We start from the raw sequence: 17,137 nt of genomic DNA, 5'->3' as shown, positions 1-17,137 counted from the left end.
CTAGGTTCCCCCTTGTGGTTCTGGGATTTTTGCTCACCGTTCTTGTGATCATTTTGACCCCACGGGGTGAGATCTTGCGTGGAGCCCCAGATCGAGGGAGATTATCAGTGGTCTTGTATGTCTTCCATTTCCTAATAATTGCTCCCACAGTTGATTTCTTCAAACCAAGCTGCTTACCTATTGCAGATTCAGTCTTCCCAGCCTGGTGCAGGTCTACAATTTTGTTTCTGGTGTCCTTTGACAACTCTTTGGTCTTGGCCATAGTGGAGTTTGGAGTGTGACTGTTTGAGGTTGTGGACAGGTGTCTTTTATACTGATAACAAGTTCAAACAGGTGCCATTAATACAGGTAACGAGTGGAGGACAGAGGAGCCTCTTAAAGAAGAAGTTACAGGTCCGTGAGAGCCAGAAATCTTGCTTGTTTGTAGGTGACCAAATACTTATTTTCCACCATAATTTGCAAATAAATTCATTAAAAATCCTACAATGTGATTTTCTGGAATTTTTTCTCTCATTTTGTCTGTCATAGTTGACGTGTACCTATGATGAAAATTACAGGCCTCTCTCATCTTCTTAAGTGGGAGAACTTGCACAATTGGTGGCTGACTAAATACTTTTTTCCCCCACTGTACTTCAATTGGCTGACGTGTTAGCTGTTAGTGATTTCAGTGTAAACTATTTTATCATATTCTGTGTGAAGTGTTTAACTTACATTTTCGTCATTTAGCAGACGCTCTTATCCAGAGCGACTTACAACTTCAATAGAAAACAAAAACTCACACTGACCCAAGTACTGTAACCAAACTGAATTGCTCCGGGTTGAAGTTCCTCTGTACAGATCTAGGCTCAGCTTCCCCTCCCCCAACATAAATTATAAATCACGTTCTAATACGATCAGTTATGTAATTTCATTAAAGTAAGTATGCGTAAAAGTAACAGTTTGTTTTTGCATGGTGAATGTGTAATTGTTGGTTTGTGCACAAACATAATGAAATATTTTTGGGAAGGCTTTATACAGGCAACATCTATTAACCTTAATGTGAGAGGGCAATCGATAGGCCTACACTTGTTTTACACTTTATCTCCACGTTTCACATGTTATTTGTCATTAGAACGCACAAGAATTTGGATAGTTCCAACTTTTTCCTTTAATGACTCTATATTATTTAAACTTACAGTAATGTGTCAATATCAATCCAGTGTACATGGTGGAATCAATATGTATTAGACTGGCATGCAGCTAACTGGATGTGACCTTCATACCATTAGCCATATTGTGCTCGGTTTAACATGTTTATCCCATTTATGGGCTATTTCAACTTTTTTTTTTTACTTCTACTAATACCCAATACTTGAAAATGTTTGAAAAAGTAATACTAAAAAAGGGTTAGGCGAGAAACCTCGAATGTAAAGAACTTTCTGTTAATATAGTTTAGTTATTATAGTATATACCACGTTTCCATTCGTTTATCTGGAAATGTGATTGTTTTTACTCACATCTTTAAATTGCACCAGTCCTAGATGCCCAAGCTCATTGATGCAGTTGTGAGCTGACTCCGTTTGGAAAAACAGCTGGACAAGACACATCTCTTCACTACGAAAAAAGGAATCCATCTTTAAATCAAACTAGTCCTGATTTGACTTAGGCGATCCTATAACAAAACCATGTGTTGTGCTCTTAGAATAACAACATTCACAGCAAGCGCCTCACATTTCTAATACATGCTAGACTACCCTTCAATGTGTCTTTTGAAGGGAAGTCCAAACATGAAATGGAAAGAGTGGTTGTGTCATCAGGATCAATAATGACACTGCTGCTGTGGTACTCACCAACACCACATGGTATACTGAGCCTGTGCCGTATAAGGGCTGAGTGAGCCACGGAGATGAGCCATTTGATCAAATCAAATCAAATCACATTTTATTTGCCACATACACGTGTTTAGCAGATGTTATTGCGGGTGTAGCGAAATGCTTGTGCTTCTAGCTCCGACAGTGCAGTAATATCTAATAAGGGTTAGGCTACTCGCGAGGCAAACTGCTAAAGAAAGACAGTGCCATAATATTGACGTTATAAAGTGACTGTCCGCTTGAGTGTTTTGAATATAACGCTTTTTAGAAATTGTGTAATTGGGAATCTGTGAAATGATTTGTTAAGAATAACATGACCTAGAAATAATACATTGAACATGTATTGGTAAAATGTATATCTGTATTCTCCATCTGCCAGATACAGTGGGGGAAAAAGTATTTAGTCAGCCACCAATTGTGCAAGTTCTCCCACATAAAAAGATGAGAGAGGCCTGTAATTTTCATCATAGGTACACGTCAACTATGACAGACAAATTCAGGAAAAAAAATCCAGAAAATCACATTGTAGGATTTTTAATGAATTTATTTGCAAATTATGGTGGAAAATAAGTATTTGGTCAATAACAAAAGTTTCTCAATACTTTGTTATATACCCTTTGTTGGCAATGACACGCGTCAAACGTTTTCTGTAAGTCTTCACAAGGTTTTCACACACTGTTGCTGGTATTTTGGCCCATTCCTCCATGCAGATCTCCTCTAGAGCAGTGATGTTTTGGGGCTGTCACTGGGCAACACAGACTTTCAACTCCCTCCAAAGATTTTCTATGGGGTTGAGATCTGGAGACTGGCTAGGCCACTCCAGGACCTTGAAATGCTTCTTACGAAGCCACTCCTTCGTTGCCCGGGCGGTGTGTTTGGGATCATTGTCATGCTGAAAGACCCAGCCACGTTTCATCTTCAATGCCCTTGCTGATGGAAGGAGGTTTTCACTCAAAATCTCATGATACATGGCCCCATTCATTCTTTCCTTTACACGGATCAGTCGTCCTGGTCCCTTTGCAGAAAAACAGCCCCAAAGCATGATGTTTCCACCCCCATGCTTCACAGTAGGTATGGTGTTCTTTGGATGCAACTCAGCATTCTTTGTCCTCCAAACACGACGAGTTGAGTTTTTACCAAAAAGTTATATTTTGGTTTCATCTGACCATATGACATTCTATAATAATAATAAATAAATAATATGCCATTTAGCAGACGCTTTTATCCAAAGCGACTTACAGTCATGCGTGCATACATTTGGATGATCCTCTTCTGGATCATCCAAATGCACTCTAGCAAACTTCAGACGGGCCTGGATATGTACTGGCTTAAGCAGGGGGACACGTCTGGCACTGCAGGATTTGAGTCCCTGGCGGCGTAGTGTTTTACTGATGGTAGGCTTTGTTACTTTGGTCCCAGCTCTCTGCAGGTCATTCACTAGGTCCCCCCTTGTGGTTCTGGGATTTTTGCTCACCGTTCTTGTGATCATTTTGACCCCATGGGGTGAGATCTTGCGTGGAGCCCCAGATCGAGGGAGATTATCAGTGGTCTTGTATGTCTTCCATTTCCTAATAATTGCTCCCACAGTTGATTTCTTCAAACCAAGCTGCTTACCTGTTGCAGATTCAGTCTTCCCAGCCTGGTGCAGGTCTACAATTTTGTTTCTGGTGTCCTTTGACAGCTCTTTGGTCTTGGCCATAGTGGAGTTTGGAGTGTGACTGTTTGAGGTTGTGGACAGGTGTCTTTTATACTGATAACAAGTTCAAACAGGTGCCATTAATACAGGTAACGAGTGGAGGACAGAGGAGCCTCTTAAAGAAGAAGTTACAGGTCTGTGAGAGCCAGAAATCTTGCTTGTTTGTAGGTGACCAAATACTTATTTTCCACCATAATTTGCAAATAAATTCATTAAAAATCCTACAATGTGATTTTCTGGATTTTTTTTCCTCAATTTGTCTGTCATAGTTGACGTGTACCTATGATGAAAATTTCAGGCCTCTCTCATCTTTTTAAGTGGGAGAACTTGCACAATTGGTGGCTGACTAAATACTTTTTTCCCCCACTGTACTTCAATTGGCTGACGTGTTAGCTGTTAGTGATTTCAGTGTAAACTATTTTCTCATATTCTGTGTGAAGTGTTTAACTTACATTTTCGTCATTTAGCAGACGCTCTTATCCAGAGCGACTTACAACTTCAATAGAAAACAAAAACTCACACTGACCCAAGTACTGTAACCAAACTGAATTGCTCCGGGTTGAAGTTCCTCTGTACAGATTTAGGCTCAGCTTCCCCTCCCCCAACATAATAATATGCCATTTAGCAGATGCTTTTATCCAAAGCGACTTACAGTCATGCGTGCATACATTTTTGTGTATGGTTGGTCCCGGGGATCGAACCCACTACCTTGGCGTTACAAGCGCCGTGCTCTACCAGCTGAGCTACAGAGGACCATTTATAACATAAATTATAAATCACGTTCTAATACGATCAGTTATGTAATTTCATTAAAGTAAGTATGCGTAAAAGTAACAGTTTGTTTTTGCATGGTGAATGTGTAATTGTTGGTTTGTGCACAAACATAATGAAATATTTTTGGGAAGGCTTTATACAGGCAACATCTATTAACCTTAATGTGAGAGGGCAATCGATAGGCCTACACTTGTTTTACACTTTATCTCCACGTTTCACATGTTATTTGTCATTAGAACGCACAAGAATTTGGATAGTTCCAACTTTTTCCTTTAATGACTCTATATTATTTAAACTTACAGTAATGTGTCAATATCAATCCAGTGTACATGGTGGAATCAATATGTATTAGACTGGCATGCAGCTAACTGGATGTGACCTTCATACCATTAGCCATATTGTGCTCGGTTTAACATGTTTATCCCATTTATGGGCTATTTCAACTTTTTTTTGTTAACTTCTACTAATACCCAATACTTGAAAATGTTTGAAAAAGTAATACTAAAAAAGGGTTAGGCGAGAAACCTCGAATGTAAAAAACTTTCTGTTAATATAGTTTAGTTATTATAGTATATACCACGTTTCCATTCGTTTATCTGGAAATGTGATTGTTTTTACTCACATCTTTAAATTGCACCAGTCCTAGATGCCCAAGCTCATTGATGCAGTTGTGAGCTGACTCCGTTTGGAAAAACAGCTGGACAAGACACATCTCTTCACTCCGAAAAAAGGAATCCATCTTTAAATCAAACTAGTCCTGATTTGACTTAGGCGATCCTATAACAAAACCATGTGTTGTGCTCTTAGAATAACAACATTCACAGCAAGCGCCTCACATTTCTAATACATGCTAGACTACCCTTCAATGTGTCTTTTGAAGGGAAGTCCAAACATGAAATGGAAAGAGTGGTTGTGTCATCAGGATCAATAATGACACTGCTGCTGTGGTACTCACCAACACCACATGGTATACTGAGCCTGTGCCGTATAAGGGCTGAGTGAGCCACGGAGATGAGCCATTTGATCAAATCAAATCAAATCACATTTTATTTGCCACATACACGTGTTTAGCAGATGTTATTGCGGGTGTAGCGAAATGCTTGTGCTTCTAGCTCCGACAGTGCAGTAATATCTAATAAGGGTTAGGCTACTCGCGAGGCAAACTGCTAAAGAAAGACAGTGCCATAATATTGACGTTATAAAGTGACTGTCCGCTTGAGTGTTTTGAATATAACGCTTTTTAGAAATTGTGTAATTGGGAATCTGGGAAATGATTTGTTAAGAATAACATGACCTAGAAATAATACATTCTACATGTATTGGTAAAATGTATATCTGTATTCTCCATCTGCCAGATACAGTGGGGGAAAAAGTATTTAGTCAGCCACCAATTGTGCAAGTTCTCCCACATAAAAAGATGAGAGAGGCCTGTAATTTTCATCATAGGTACACGTCAACTATGACAGACAAATTGAGGAAAAAAAATCCAGAAAATCACATTGTAGGATTTTTAATGAATATATTTGCAAATTATGGTGGAAAATAAGTATTTGGTCACCTACAAACACGCAAGATTTCTGGCTCTCACAGACCTGTAACTTCTTCTTTAAGAGGCTCCTCTGTCCTCCACTCGTTACCTGTATTAATGGCACCTGTTTGAACGTGTTATCAGTATAAAATATACCTGTCCACAACCTCAAACAGTCACACTCCAAACTCCACTATGGCCAAGACCAAAGAGCTGTCAAAGGACACCAGAAACAAAATTGTAGACCTGCACCAGGCTTTGAAGACTGAATCTGCAATAGGTAAGCAGCTTGGTTTGAAGAAACCAACTGTGGGAGCAATTATTAGGAAATGGAAGACATACAAGACCACTGATAATCTCCCTCGATCTGGGGCTCCACGCAAGATCTCACCCCGTGGGGTCAAAATGATCACAAGAACGGTGAGCAAAAATCCCAGAACCACACGGGGGGACCTAGTGAATGACCTGCAGAGAACTGGGACCAAAGTAACAAAGCCTACCATCAGTAACACACTACGCCGCCAGGGACTCAAATCCTGCAGTGCCAGACGTGTCCCCCTGCTTAAGCCAGTACATGTCCAGGCACGTCTGAAGTTTGCTAGAGTGCATTTGGATGATCCAGAAGAGGATTGGGAGAATGCCATATGGTCAGATGAAACCAAAATAGAACTTTTTGGTAAAAACTCAACTCGTCGTGTTTGGAGGACAAAGAATGCTGAGTTGCATCCAAAGAACACCATACCTACTGTGAAGCATGGGGGTGGAAACATCATGCTTTGGGGCTGTTTTTCTGCAAAGGGACCAGGACGACTGATCCGTGTAAAGGAAAGAATGAATGGGGCCATGTATCGTGAGATTTTGAGTGAAAACCTCCTTCCATCAGCAAGGGCATTGAAGATGAAACGTGGCTGGGTCTTTTAGCATGACAATGATCCCAAACACACCGCCCGGGCAACGAAGGAGTGGCTTCGTAAGAAGCATTTCAAGGTCCTGGATTGGCCTAGCCAGTCTCCAGATCTCAACCCCATAGAAAATCTTTGGAGGGAGTTGAAAGTCTGTGTTGCCCAGCGACAGCCCCAAAACATCACTGCTCTAGAGGAGATCTGCATGGAGGAATCGGCCAAAATACCAGCAACAGTGTGTAAACCTTGTGAAGACTTACAGAAAACGTTTGACCTGTGTCATTGCCAACAAAGGGTATATAACAAAGTATTGAGAAACTTTTGTTATTGACCAAATACTTATTTTCCACCATAATTTGCAAATAAATTCATTAAAAATCCTACAATGTGATTTTCTGGAAAAAAAAATCTCATTTTGTCTGTCATAGTTGACGTGTACCTATGATGAAAATTACAGGCCTCTCTCATCTTTTTAAGTGAGAGAACTTGCACAATTGGTGGCTGACTAAATACTTTTTCCCCCCACTGTATAGGCTACCCCTTTTTTTCTGATCTGTATAAAAGAGCACATAAGGCCTGCATTAGAAGAAGAAAAAAACATAAGAATTGTAATAATTCTAATTTCTTTAGGCCTAATTGTCTTCATTTCCATGTTAACAAAATAAAGTTTAGTAGCCTTTTCCTGGTCTCATATGTGGTAGGCTATATACAGGATTAGTAACTGTCGCGTTATAACGTATCCTACCAGGGTACAATCGGAATCCCCTCCCCACACATATTTTATTCATAGGGGGTGATATTGCCCCTCCACCATAAAGCGTGCTTCAATTATGGGGGTGGTCTCGCGTCATGTGATCCCCAAGCATCACCCGAAGTCCTTTGTTGATGGTGATTCACAAAACATCACTCGGACATTGTCTGGGTAAATTGCTACAACAACACAATATATTTTCGCCTTTGCTGGGATTGTGTTGATGAAGGAGGGACATTTAAACCAGGGATATTTGCCGCTGGGATAAAATAGAGAAAGGTAGGCACGTCAAAGGTAAAGGCGACAGTCAAAATAGCCCATGATCGCACACCCTATCTGTAGGACGGCCAGACGAGCGATAAATAGAGACAACCCGACATTTGGTTTATGCAGTTTGTGTGCTGAAGTCCAAGATAATGGTGTTTTTTCTATGGCTATCCTGGGAGAAAATCCCCGTTCTGCGACGGAGATGAAACAATTTTTGTTAGCCGTGGTTGAAACCGTTTGCAAATAACAACGCGTTTTGTTCGCTGGGTGTCAATACACATCTGGTGGATTCGTTGGAATATTTCTGCAATTTAAATGAAAAAAGCATAGGTTGTAATTAGGAGAAACGACAGTGTGTTCATTCTACACAGCATCGTGAGCATCATGTCCAGAGGATATCCCTTCTCATCTCACGGACCCTCCGCAGGCCGTTTTCTCTCCTCTGTCCTCTGCCTTTTGGCCGTCTCGACACTGCCTGGAGCACAAGCTTCATACCCTCAGAGCAGCGAATGTGTCTCTGGAAAAGGCAAGGGCTGCCTAGGTGAGTATCAACACATGTACTTTATCAATTCACTTTGACAAAGCAAAAAGCAACCTCTTCTAGGGAAATAATTTGGACATCTGGAGGTGGGTTATACTCCTTGCTGAATGAACGCAGCTCGGTAATTGGGAATCCTTGACCAGCAGACAAAGAACATCATGCTCAGTTAGTCTGAATTCGTCGGAAATAAGGCACTGAGTGGCCCTGCTTCATAAGCAGAATCACTTTGGATCAATGCATGTTTTTTTCTTATTATTTTTTCTTTTGAGAAATAAGATTTGATAGGCCTATGTGTATTTGGGGGATGCCTCGATCTGTCCCCTCTGGTGAGGTGCATGCAGGGAAATAATTCCCATCTGTGAACCCCACCCTGGATTGTCCTGCTCTCTTTGGTTGGGTTTCAATATTAAATGGAAACAGCCAGTGCTCAGTTTCCTGGTTACAAGTAAAGACTTTTGTTTGTATACAGTGTCATCATTGGTCAAATTGGGGGGGTGGGGTTCCACCATCAGGATGGAAGACAACATTCAGTGTGACTTTCAATCAATTAATCACATTTATTTATAAAGCCCTTTTTACATCATCAGATGTCATAAAGTGCTATACAGAAACCCAGCCTAAAACCCCAAACAATGCAGATGTAGAAGCACGGTGGCTAGGAAAAACTCCCTTTCTAGGCAGGAAACTAGGAAGAAACCTAGAGAGATTGGCCTATGATTTGGCCCAACGCTTTGACAGATTGGCCTATGCTTGATGACATTAGAGATGAATGGAAACGTAAACACAATGTGGATATATTTCCACCCCCCCCCCTAATCCCAAAAGCCCTGAGTGTTTCCATAGCAGTTTGTTATGGAGGTCTATATGTTTGGCATTCATTAAGTAGGCTACGGTTTTACCTTTCATTTCAAAGCATTCCGATTTATAAGGAAGATCATGTCGGGGTAGCTTTCCTGATAAAACCAATAGTCTTTGTTTTCCTCGTGTCAAGCTATTTGTTTACTTTCGCTACTCACCCGATTAACTTCCTTCAATAAACAGAGCCATTCATTTTCCCCATGGTCCTGGTTGTTCTTCACTGCTCCTGAAAAAAACCTATAATTGGGTGCTGATCAGGCTCAGAAAACCCCATAGCAGATGTGACCTCAGCAATCATAAATCTCCCAGATATAAAGCACCATATTTCAGTACCTTTTTATTTTCTATCGTTTTCGGGTTGAGGCATTTAGCTGGATCTGGGATACACAACTGATAATGTGGGACGTGGATTAAGCTTGACCTGACATTAGACTGCTTCTGAAAATATTTGACCAAATTTACATTTTGGAGTTAACTGTCCCTTTAAATACAGTGAGTCACTCTGGATAAGAGCATCTGCTAAATGACTAAAATGTATGTAAAGAACAAATACTGGTAAAACAGCAAGAATTACTGTACTTACATTACTAATGCTTCTATAGTGTTGTTCAGGGTCAATGCTGTTTGATTGAATTCTAACCCTGGTCCTGCTCTATGACTACTGTAGTGTTTTGAAGACTTCTGATCCTATACAGTGGTGCTATTTCTTGATTACAGAGGAGTTTTAGGTCATGACCCGTATTTAAATCGGCTAGCTTCAGGACCCAGAGGGCGTGACTTTAATGAGGAAATTAGCAGTTTGGACAATAGTCTTTTAAGTACAGGGTGACTGAGTGTCACGCCCTGGCTCTGGGGACACTGTTATGTTGAGCCAGGGTGTGTAATTCTATGTTTGTATTTCTATGTTGGCCTGAGTGACTCCCAATCAGAGGCAACGAGTGTCAGCTGGTTGTCTCTGATTGGGAGCCATATTTAACTGTCTGTCTTTCACTTTGTGTTTGTGGTTTCTTGTTCTTATTTGGTTTGTGTTAAACCGTAGACATCACGTTATCGTCCGTTGTTTTGATCGTGTGATCATTCTATTAATAAATATGTACGCATTCAACGCTGCGCCTTGGTCTCTCCCTGACGATCGTGACAGAAGAAACCACCAAGATGTGACCAAGCAGCGTGTCCAGGAGCCATCGCCAGGGAGATCTCTAACAGATCTCCTTCGCCTCCTCGACTGGGTCAAGCCGGATGAGGAGGAGAGGGGCTTGACATTGTGGCAGAAGGGCGAACGGCTGGCGAGGGACATGGAGACCTTGGCCACGGGTAGGAGTGAAGCCCAGAAATTTTTTAGGGGGGGGCTAACGCCGTGGACGACGGGCCAGCAGGAGACCGCGGCAGAGCGGCCCAGCGGATTGGCAGAGGAGGCCGCCAGGTTACGGGGGCCACTGGTCGAAGAGGGGGTGGAAGATGTAGAGGCACGGCGAGAGGTACTGGCGTGTGTTGCCAGTCCGGTCCGGCCTGTTCCTGATCCCCACGTAGGGCCAGTGGTGTGTGTTCCCAGTACGGTCCGGCCTGTTCCTGCCACTCGCACCAAGTCTACGGTGCGTATCGCCAGCTCGGCCCGGCCCATTCCTGCTCCCCGCACCAAGTCAGTGGTGCGTTTCGTCAGCCCTGTCCGGCCCGTTCCTGCTCTCCGCATCAAGTCTGTGGTGCGCGTCGCCAGCCCAGTCCGGCCCATTCCTGCTCTCCGCACCAAGTCTGTGGTGCGCGTCGCCAGTCCGGCCCGTTCCTGCTCTCCGCACCAAGTCTGTGGTGCGCGTCGCCAGCCCAGTCCGGCCCATTCCTGCTCCCCGCACCAAGTCTGTGGTGCGTATCGTCAGCCCTGTCCGGCCCGCTCCTGCTCCCCACACCAAGCCAGTGGTGGGCGTCGTCAGTCCGGCACGGCCCGTGCCTGTTCCACTGGTGCCTGGTCCGGCACCGGTCAGATGCGTTACGCCGGAGCTAGAGCAATCCACTCCATCAGTGTGCAGTCCAGCTCCGGCCAGCGGGGCCAGACCGGACCAGGGGTACTTTGGGGGGTTGGAGAGGGAGTGGGGATCAGGCCCGGAGCCGGATCCGCCGCCAAGGCGGAGTGCCCACCCGGTCCCTCCCCTGTGGTATTTAGTTGGCGCGGTCGGAGTCCGCGCCTTTAGGGGGGGGGTACTGTCACGCCCTGGCTCTGGGGACACTGTTATGTTGAGCCAGGGTGTGTAATTCTATGTTTGTATTTCTATGTTGGCCTGAGTGACTCCCAATCAGAGACAACCAGCTGACACTCGTTGCCTCTGATTGGGAGCCATATTTAACTGTCTGTCTTTCACTTTGTGTTTGTGGTTTCTTGTTCTTATTTGGTTTGTGTTAAACCGTAGACATCACGTTATCGTCCGTTGTTTTGATCGTGTGATCATTCTATTAATAAATATGTACGCATTCAACGCTGCGCCTTGGTCCCTCCCTGACGATCGTGACACTGAGATGGGGGATAGCCGCCTTTATACAGAGACTGGGACCATTGTTTTAGTAATATTTTTACATTTTAGTCATTTAGCAGACGCTCTTATCCAGAGTGACTTACAGTAGTGAGTGCATACATTTTCATACTTTTTTTGTACTGGTCCCCCACAACCCTGGCGTTGCAAGCGCCATACTCTACCAACTGAGCTAAACAGGACTACCTACCAGTAACAGACTGGTGTATTGAGAAGAGGAGATAATTGTTAGGAATGGCTGATGATAATCTTTGGCCTGGAACTACTTTGCCTCCCATTTGTTCAAAGTTTGGGTTATTAGCCCCTGTGGCGCATTTACCTGTCTCAAGCTATTGGATTAGCATCATACTTCCTCTTTTTAGAACTTCTCTAACAGAGGGGTTACTCTTGGGAATAAGATAACAGAAAGCTCCTATTGCAGATCATGTGTGTTGAAAATGGTCTTCTCTCATGGGGACTGGCAACGAGAACTTCAGGTCAAACCTCAGTGCAGTAGGATTCTTCCATTCCCATCACCTCTCCTTTTCTCTCTCCTGTTTCTCTTCCTCTTTTTTTAATTTTATTTTTATTTTATTTTATTTCACCTTTATTTAACCAGGTAAGCCAGTTGAGAACAAGTTCTCATTTACAACTGCAACCTGGCCAAGATAAAGCAAAGTAGTGCGATAAAAACAACAACACAGAGTTACATATGGGGTAAAAAAACAAAGTCAAAAAAATACAACAGAAAATATATATACAGTGTGTGCAAATGTAGCAAGTTATGGAGGTAAGGCAATACATAGGCTATAGTGCAAAATAATTACAATTAGCTCTCTCCTGTTTCTCTTCCTATTTCCTGTTTCTCTCTCTCTCCGCATCTCTCTCCCTCCCTCCGTTTTCACTAAATATCACGATTACATAACACATTAATCCTCAGCAATATAATTCCGTACACATTGCGATGGCATACCTGGCTCTGTGCTGGTAAGCCTACTTTGGCTACCTGAAATCCTCATCAATCCTATCAGCAATGCCTCTCACACATAATGTGCTTGAGCTCCCGATCAAAGATTCTCAGATCGCACATCACCTTCTCCTCCAATCTTTTCCGGTCTACTCTCTAGGTCCCTGTTGATCGTTCGTGGCTTTGGTCTCCCGTGATCATGTAACGGCATTTACTGTGTAGATGAGGACCGAATCGTCTGAATGACTAGTGGCTAAATTTCTCAGTCCAGTTATACTGGGCAGTGACTGTTGCACAATGCACATAGCACTGTCTCTCTCAATGAACTTGTACTAACGATGCGTAGCTAAGCTCTCTCTGTACCGGATCTCTCATTAGTAGAACCATTGACGAAGTGAGGAGATTAGTACTACTGATGTCTTGTGGTGAAGCAGTCCGGTGACTACGTGTTGCTAATTATCCGGGTCTTCGCTCTTTTAGGCCCATTGATTTTTGCTTCTCCTTCCTCTGATAAATACCGCCCAGTATGAGAGATGTTCAAGTGTATTTCTGGCTAAAGGGGAAGCTTGTTATTGGCTTTGGGGCTTATACAAGTGATGAAAGTCATTACTGGAAGGAGTGGCTGTGAACTCTTGAGTTGCCAGGACTTAATTAGCTTTGGTTCATACTGGATTTTAGCCTGGAATCCTAACTGATTTACTCAGTTTCACGGTGAAACAAAGCATATGGATTTGGATTCCAGACTAACTGCAAAGAAAAAGCCATATCTCAGACTGGCCAATAAAAAGAAAAGATTAAGATGGGCAGTCTGAGATATGGCTTTTTCTTTGCAACTCTATTTTTTTTTAAAATTTGACCTTTATTTAACTAGGCAAGTCAGTTAAGAACAAATTCTGATGCTCCAGATACTCAACTAGTCTCAAGAAGGCCGGTTTTATTGCTTCTTTAATCAGCACACCAGTTTTCAGCTGTGCTAACATACTTTTCTAATGATCAATTAGCCTTTTAAAATGATAAACTTGGATTAGCAAACACAACGTACCATTGGAACACAGGACTGATGGTTGCTGATAATGGGTATCAGTACGCCTATGTAGATAATCCATTACAAATCAGCCGTTTCCAGCTACAATAGCCATTTACAACATGAACAATGTCTACACTGTATTTCTGATCAATTTGATGTTATTTTAATGGACAAAAAAATTGCTTTTCTTTCGAAAACAAGGACATTTCTAAGTGACCCCAAACTTTTGAACGGTAGTGTATCTCTACTAAATGTATTTGTAAAATAATGGTATTTCACTGCCTTGCTGATAAGAACACCTTGTTTTTTACAGATGTGTCTGAGAAGAAGAGTGACCTGAGAGTGTGTGATGCTGCAACATGTCGTTACGGGGGAACCTGTCGAGACAATGGGGCTGACCTGAAATGTGTCTGCCAGTTCCATGTAAATAACACAGTGGAATATAGGCCATCATGTTCTCTGTTGTGAAATAAGACCACCATCACCATTATCATGAGCAAGAAAGCAAGCAGGAATGGCTTATCCAAATGTGGCACAACCCTTTGCCATCCTTTAGCATGGCATTTGCTTATAAATAATTTCTGAAGCCTATAGGCATTATAAAGGGTATATGAACTTTTAGGTTCCTGTCCTCAGAAACGGTTAGGTCTAGGCTATGATGGTTCAGTAACTCTAACATCCTACCATTACCCATTGTGTTCCAGTGCTCTAAGAAATACATCCCTGTTTGTGGGTCCAACGGAGACACCTTCCAGAACGAGTGCTTCTTGAGGAGAGCAGCGTGCAAGCAGCAGAAGTCCATATCACAGGTCTCTGAAGGGGCCTGTTATACCGGTGAGTCTCAGGATGTAGCAGACTGCACAGACCTTTGAGATCACTTTTTTCTCACTCTATTCTGTCCCTAGTCATGGTCTTATTACTCATTTAGATCAAGCTGAAACTAACTCATTTTCTATGCTCTAACACACAGATGGCAGTTCTGGATCAGGCGACGGAGGTATAGTGCTGTAACTTGGTCTTGCTTCACTTTAATAAGTTGGACTTGCCAACCCATATTACAATGTTACAGAAAGAGCTTGCTAAAAGAAAAGCTTTGCAAATCCAAACACTAATGGAACAATATTAACTTTGTTGACAGCTAACATTAACAGATTTTTGAAATACTCTCCTTTCCTACAGACGATGAAGGATCAGGCACAGGCAGAGGGACAAAGCCCACAAAATGTGGCATCTGCAAGTTTGGAGCAGAATGTGATGTGGACTCTGAGGATATCTTGTGAGTCCTCTCTTCTGGAATTACATTTTAGTCATTTAGCAGACGCTCTTATCCAGAGCGACTTACATGAGCAATTAGGGTGCTTTAAGTGCCTTGCTCAAGGGCACAGACAGATTTTTCACCTAGTCGGCTCGGGGATTAGAACCAGCGACCTTTCGGTTACTGGCACAACGCTCTTAACCACTAAGCTACCTGCCAACCACTGGCATTATACCCTTTACAGAAAAAATTAACGGTATGTTGCCAATAAAATAAATCAGGCAATGTTTTTTAGAACCCAATTCATACAGGTCAATTTATACCACATTCTGTCAGAGATAAGCCTTTTATATCTCCCTTGCACATGCCGGCAAGTTTAGGAGTAAGAGTAGACGTGGGCTGATGTGGGTGGATTTTAATAATTCCATTGAAAATACACCATCACAAAGAAATCCATTATTAATTGATTTTAGGCAGGTCCTAAGAAACATTATAAGACTAATACAATGTATTTTTATAAGAATAGAATGGCATATTTTGAGTTTAATGATGTTACTGGTCTGTGCATCCTATAGGCTGCATGGCTACACCATGCACATGAAATCAATAGTTATTTAGTTAATTAAACAGACAAGACTTAGACTACCCTGATCACAGTCAACACACATATATTTTACAGTAGGCTAAGAATGTAATGAAATCTAACAGAATAAAATATGAATAATACTTTTCCCAACACAACTTGCGTCACGGCAGCATGTGGAACTGCTGTCATATAAAAAAAGTGATATTTTGAAACAGAACCCAAGGCAAGCCCATGCTTTTTTTGATCCATGTTTGATATTTTTTCCTAACCTCACTCTGCTTTGTTAGGGAGCAGGCGTAGTGTCTTACATGGAGAGTATTTTCATCATGATACAGATAGAAAGTAATATAAATCTATTGTATATTTTTATAGTTTATATTTCACAAACTCTGCAGGCTTTTGGAGTTGCCTTTAGGTGATCGAGCAAAATAATAGACCTACAGTTGATTTAGGCTACGTTATAGCATGCTAAATGTTTCTGATCAGTGATAGATGAGCTATACCACCTCCACTTATTTGCCCAGCCAGAGACTGAACCAGATAAACAGACGGAGGTAGGCCTAGGCTACTAAGCGAGTGTGAGTGAAGAGCAAAATAATCCACTTACATTTAACAGATGCTCTTATCCAGAGCGACTTACAGTTAGTGAGTGCATACATTTTTTCTTCACACTGGTCCCCTGTGGGAATCGAACCCACAACCTTGGCGTTGCAAGCACCATGCTCTACCAACTGAGCTACATGGGACACTTGTTAAGTTACAAAATGTCTCAGACTGGCAAAATGTTCTGATCAGTGCTAATAAATGAGCCAACAAGACAACATGATCATGAGCAGTACTCAGCTCAACTTGGCTAACATTTCCACAGCATAATTGTTCCCTAACTAATATCCAAATGGAGAACAATATGACATTGATTGATTTATCAAGACGATTCCCCACGCTTGTCTCAAAGCAGTACAAAACGGTGCTGAAGTAGGCTATTGCTTCAAATGTATTGTAACAATTGGATGACTTTGGGAGTTTCAGTAACCAAAAATGTGATGCCTTCAATTTCATTAGCCTACTTTATTCCAAGGTTTTAGTCATTCAGTGATATTTATTTCCACAGTAATTCTTTATGGATCCATCCAGTTGTGGTTAAGAAAACAGTGTGTGTAGAGATGAGTGAAGTGACATGCCTTGCGAAGTTTACAACTGCCAGGAGGATAGTAGTAACGGGCGCTGCCTAGCAACCAGAGCATAGTGCGTGCCAATGCCGCATCAGCATTATGGCTACATTTCATACTAAGCTGTAGGCAGAACTTTAACACAATCGTGACTAGGTCGGTTCGCAGAAATAAAAGTTTTGGCTTTGATACCGGCAACACCGTTCAGATATAAAGAAAAGGCAGGAAAAAAATCACGGGATGCTAAAGTTGTTGGAAAAACATCTTGGTTTGAAAGGTGTATTATTGTGCACCCAGTAGTTTCTGAAAGGAGGACTTCTTTATTTGGGTCCCAATGATGACTGACCTGGAATTTGAATTTAATTAAATGGAATTTACAGGGAGAGGGAATTGATTTAGAATTGAATTTGTGGAATTAACCCCAACCCGACTGAGTACAAAAACTGGTTCTGAGGCACATCAGATTGA

The 17,137-nt window shown here is 42.1% G+C and overlaps 1 protein-coding gene across 1 annotated transcript; it reads left to right on the top strand.

Moving 5' to 3' along the window:
* Nucleotides 1–8,109: 8,109 nt before the first annotated feature.
* On the top strand, nt 8,110–14,939 carry LOC311117951 (tomoregulin-1-like; the record flags this gene model as incomplete). Its single annotated transcript, XM_084192841.1, has 5 exons — nt 8,110–8,309; nt 13,973–14,082; nt 14,364–14,493; nt 14,630–14,656; nt 14,839–14,939. Coding segments are annotated over 5 exons (568 nt in total), but the record flags the coding sequence as incomplete, so codon positions are not given.
* Between the last annotated feature and the right edge of the window lie 2,198 nt (nt 14,940–17,137).

Source organism: Coregonus lavaretus, assembly GCF_964263955.1.
Source record: "Coregonus lavaretus genome assembly, contig: HAP1_SCAFFOLD_5962, whole genome shotgun sequence".
In the NCBI taxonomy this organism is placed as follows: Eukaryota; Metazoa; Chordata; class Actinopteri; order Salmoniformes; family Salmonidae; genus Coregonus; species Coregonus lavaretus.
Note: the sequence above shows the minus strand (reverse complement) of the source record. Positions and strands in the feature narration are given on the sequence as shown.